The sequence below is a fragment of the Condylostylus longicornis genome, unplaced genomic scaffold, assembly GCF_029603195.1.
Source record: "Condylostylus longicornis isolate FDR11 unplaced genomic scaffold, ASM2960319v2 ptg000162l, whole genome shotgun sequence".
NCBI classification, from domain to species: domain Eukaryota; kingdom Metazoa; phylum Arthropoda; class Insecta; order Diptera; family Dolichopodidae; genus Condylostylus; species Condylostylus longicornis.
In genome coordinates, this window is record NW_026578130.1 from 936,507 (window position 1) to 941,446 (window position 4,940).

A 4,940-nucleotide genomic window follows, 5' to 3' on the forward strand; every position below is an offset into this window, starting at 1 on the left:
TTAGCCTTTCATATCTTTTCTATATTTTTGAATTATAATTGGTCATTGGAAAACATGGATTCTGCTTTCTACCGATTTTGAGAAAATTGCAGTACACAAACTAATCCTTTAGCTATCAAGCAGTTAATAAATCGATATTATTCTTTGAGTTCCTGTACTTTTTTTTACAATTAAAGCTTGAAATGTTACAAATTTTTTAATGACTTCCCTTTCCTACATTTTACCTACATTTTCTTGGGATAAACAAGTTCTTCTTTTTATTCATTTGTAATAAATAATTTTATTCAATAAATAATATAATTATATACTCAATAAATAAAAAAAAAATGTCATAAATCACACAATAGAACGATACAGATAAGGTAAATTGTAATTAAAATTATTGTTAGTCAAAAGTCTTTCATTAATATTATTAGCTGCCAAAGCAGTTTGAATTTTATCAAGTAAATCTAATGCTGCAAGTTGATCAGAACGAAAACGGTTATTTCCAGCACTACCAATCGCATTTGCAATCGTATTACCGCTATTACCAAAAGTTGTAGCTGTTGTTGTTGGTGTCACGGCAGCAGTAGCTGATGGTGTGCTTTGTAATCCTTGAAGAATTGTATTAGTAGGAGTTACGGCTGGTGTAGTTGTTAGTCCTTGAAGAAGTGTATTTGTAGGAGTTACTGCTGGTGTAGTTGTCAATCCTTGAAGAAGTGTATTAGTAGGAGTTATTGCTGGTGTAGTTGTTAAACCTTGAAGAAGTGTATTAACAGATGTTGCAGCTGGTGATGATGCTAATCCTTGAAGCAGTGAATTTGTAATTGTTCCAGGTATTTGTAATGGGTAACCAATAATTGGAATGAAATTTTGTTGCCCAACAGGATTTGCATTCGTTGTGGTAGGATTTTGAGTAAAAAGTGGATTTGGTGCTAACAAAGCGAATAAACCGTTATTTCCTAAAAGTGTGTTAGTATTCAAAGGATTGGCAAGACCCCCAGAATTACTACCAGTATTACCATCGTTTCTATCTGCAGCTGTATTTATCCCATTCATTCCATTCATATTAGTTGCTGCATTTGGTGCGCTATTACCAGCCACCCCAACATTTGGAGTAGGTGAAACTGGTAATGGGGCTGGGACTGGAGAACCTAATAAGTTTGCCAATAAACCATTTCCAAGTGGATTAATTCCATTATTTACCATAGCTGGATTTGGTAGCAAACCTAGAAAACCTTGTACGCCACCACCTAAAGCGGTACCCACTGATTGTGTTATAGCACCAAGTAATGGAGTTAATTGATTAAAGACGCCAGTTGCGCTACCAATTCCAGCACCTAAACCATTAGCAGCGCCTCCAGCTGCACCACCAGCTGCCCCGCCAGCAGCTCCACCAACTCCACCATCTTGCCGAGCCTTTCTTGCATTTATATTAGATACATTTTCTGGGTACTTATTCAGTGATTGTTCAATCTCATTTAGGGCTTTTGAATGTCCCACAGTAAAAATCAAAAAACTTTGAATTAAAATAACTGAAAATATTTTCATCTTATGATTGTCATAAGATCACAGTAACCTTAAATACTATGATAGAAATTGCATTTTGATTATGACTTTTATAGATTTTGATTTGGTGAAATTTTGTTAGAAAGTTTTTCTGAATTTGAATTTTCTTAATTTGCAACCATAAAATTTGATGGGGTTTCTTCTAAAGTAGCAAATTTATTGAAATCTACTTTTAATAGATTTAATAATCGGCTGTCTACTTAATAATCGATTATATTTTGTTGAGTAATAAAGAAAGAAAATGCAGAACGTTGGAAGGACTTGGATACTCAGACATAAAAAGATGTTTCAAGAAGATTTTACGAAGGCCGAGCACAACACGAGTTGAAGTATTTGAGATTGGCTCAAAATATTTTTGACGAAATAAAGCATAACAGGGAAAGAATGCTACTGCTATTTTGCTTGCGTTCATTCTCTTACACTGAATTAAATTTTTAATTAGCAAAAATTTACGATATTTTGATTAGAAAATTTTAACATAAAGAAAGTTTGACTGTTTTTCGATTTTTCCACAAAACTATTGAATTTTAAGAATTCAAAATATTTATTAGACATCAGGTCAGAATTTAAAGTAATTCAAACTTAGCAAAAATTTAATATTATCAAAAGTTTATTGAACTCACCTTGCAATTTTTACACGGGAAGCAACCTCTCTTTGTATTTAATTTTAATTTTTAATCCATGAGCTAATTTTGGGATTATCTACTATTTTTTTAGCAAAATATATTTTTTGGCAAAATCAATTTTTTTACACTGACTGAATCTTTTTATAATAATACTGACTATGTCTTAAACACCAATATTAATTATGTATTTATTTTAATTTTATTCAAAAACATCTATAACTATACATTAATTCGAATTTATTTTTTAAGGAATTTTAGATCCTGTATAACAAGATTTCAAATTCGAAAACCAGTTTACTCTCCATAACTTGTTAGTTAAAGTTATTACTTTAAAAACCCATTGTAAAATGTAGATTGCTGAAGAAAGGTATGGGTAAAGAAATTCTTTCTCTTCTACTAACGAAGACAGCCATGCTTATTGTAACACTCCAGTATCCTACTTAAACTATTCCGTTTCCAAGTAAATACCCGTATATATATATATATATATCTCAGGAAGTTGGACGTGAGTTTTGCAACACTGAGAGAACTCCGTCCTAACCTAGTTCACATCCTAACAGCCAGAACAAGACAGTCACATAGAATGTGTATGGCATCATTCCGGCAGAAGCTACACAAAAGGCCGCTTCGGCCAATTCGTGCAAGTGATATTTCACCGGATAATGACCAGTGGAAGCAACCAGTAACAGCACGAACCCGATTTCAATCCGAAACACCTCTAAGGAGAATATCAATTTGAGCAAGATAAAAGAAACAGCTTCGCGTGATTAGTCTCCCAGCGAAGATTCGATTCCCTTCCACAGAAAATTTAAAGTTGACAGAACGAAAACAACCTCAGATCCTTTCCGCGACAACTCGTCAGCAATCTCGTTGCCTCTGCGCCTGCTGAGCACCGACACCCAAATGGGCGTTACTCTGTTTGTTCATGTCAACACCAACAGCACGAGCACAGCTTTAAACCAGCTTAGATGTAACCTGACCCGACTGGAATGCCAACAATCGCCGACCGGCTGCCTGACAATACAAAGATGATGTGATTTTTATATCCCCTTTAAGAATATGTATATAAAACATAGTGTTGCCGAAATTCTTCTACTCACCTTGAACTTTCATATATCAAATTGAAAATACAGGAAACCTCTAATTTTGGAAGGTGATTCAAAGCAATTTAAAATCTTTCATAAAAATAGTACTGATAATTTTCCACGCTCTATTCCTCCCAGTTTGCATGCCGCGAGCCATCTTTCAAATAATTGAATATTATTGTTTCTTTAATAACACTGAGACGGATATTGTAAATTAAAATATAATACTATCATTAATATTTGGCAAAATTACAAAAAAAATTATTCAATAATCTTAAAAAAAATTGGAATTTTCAATTGCACTTCTCTTGCCAAAGACCAAAGTTTGAAAAAGCATTATGATTCGAAGCAGATAGAATATAAAATTAAAGAGGCTCTTACTTATATTTTTTGTTACTTGTTTATTCTATGTTATCTAGGGCCACTTTCAGTTCCCAGAAAATATAACAGCTATTCATTGGTATAACATACTTAGAAAAATGAAGCTTCAATATTTTAAAATATTTTAAACAAACACGAATTTATAAATTCTGTTGCGACTAAATTATTTTTTTTTTATTTCTGTTTTAATTAACTAGATTAAAGAAATTATTACAAAAAAAAATCGTATAAATTAGACCCATCTATACTGAATTAATTATTGTAGACTAAAGAAGAGAGTTTTATTATCATTTTTTTTTTGTTGTTAATTTTTGGATCCCATATAATGCGTCATTTTAGTCAAAATTTGGAGGATACAAAAATATATTCAAAAAGAACTTGTTATAATTTTTTGTTTAAAATAAAATGTAAATCACACACACTTTAGAAGCCTTTTTCTTAATTAATATTAGTAAATACCCTTATTCTAAATCAATTTAATTCTAAAAGATTAAGTTTAGTATAAATATCCTGCGAAATTCTTGATATTCATCACAATCGTATCGATATCAAAACGGTGTAGTTTCAAAGAACTCGCAATTGAATTTATTTAAAAATTTTTTAAAACACTAAACAAAAAAAAACAATATACAACAAAATGCATAGAACATTGGCTTTCGTCTTATTTGTTGCATTATTCGCAATTGTTATCGCTTATCCGGCATCAGAAATCGAAGATAATAATCAAGCTTTATATGCTATAAATGCTGATGCAGTTGATCATGATTCAGTACCACGTCAAACACGTCAATTTGGATTTGGTGGATATGGTGGTTATGGTGGATTTGGTGGATTCGGTGGTGGATTTAGACCATTCGGTGGATATGGCGGATTCGGTGGTTTCGGATTCCGCAGATTTGGATATGGTGGATTTGGTGGTGGATTTTATGGTTGAAAAAGAAAAAAAAATGTGATTTATTAGTTGTATATGTGTTATGTTTGTGAATAGAAATAAATTTTTAATTAAAATCAAATGAATTATTTCTTATTTTATATGTGAAAAAATTGAAATTTATAATGATATTGAATTGGATTATATGTATAAATAATCGTTCACCTAATTCATGAACCAAAAGTAGAATTGGACTTGTCTTAGCAGCTTATCTTTTTAACATCTAAATTGCGTTGTTTAATTATTTTTGAAAAAAATATGGAACGCAATATGTAAAAAATCTGATGCGGTCAGCACATAACCAATCGCAATGTATATTGTCTGGTTCAGTGAAAGTGTTACAAGCTTATGAAAATTCCATTAAAATAC

At 31.6% G+C, this 4,940-nt stretch overlaps 2 protein-coding genes across 2 annotated transcripts; one reads left to right on the top strand and one right to left on the bottom strand.

The window, feature by feature from the left end:
• Positions 1-336: 336 nt before the first annotated feature.
• LOC129616097 (G8 domain-containing protein DDB_G0286311-like) lies at positions 337-1,584 on the bottom strand. The gene is made up of 2 exons (XM_055531567.1): positions 1,568-1,584; positions 337-1,498 (listed from the first exon to the last, which is right to left on the bottom strand). The coding sequence occupies exons 1-2, from the start codon at positions 1,582-1,584 to the stop codon at positions 337-339; spliced, it is 1,179 nt and encodes a 392-aa protein (XP_055387542.1).
• A 2,693-nt stretch (positions 1,585-4,277) lies between these two features.
• On the top strand, positions 4,278-4,574 carry LOC129616098 (uncharacterized). Its single transcript, XM_055531568.1, has one exon. The coding sequence runs from the start codon at positions 4,278-4,280 to the stop codon at positions 4,572-4,574; it is 297 nt and encodes a 98-aa protein (XP_055387543.1).
• Positions 4,575-4,940: the final 366 nt, after the last annotated feature.

Coding starts and splice junctions, on each gene's coding strand:
- LOC129616098 (XM_055531568.1), top strand. CDS start 4,278: ATGCATAGAACATTGGCTTTCGTCTTATTTGTTGCATTATTCGCAATT.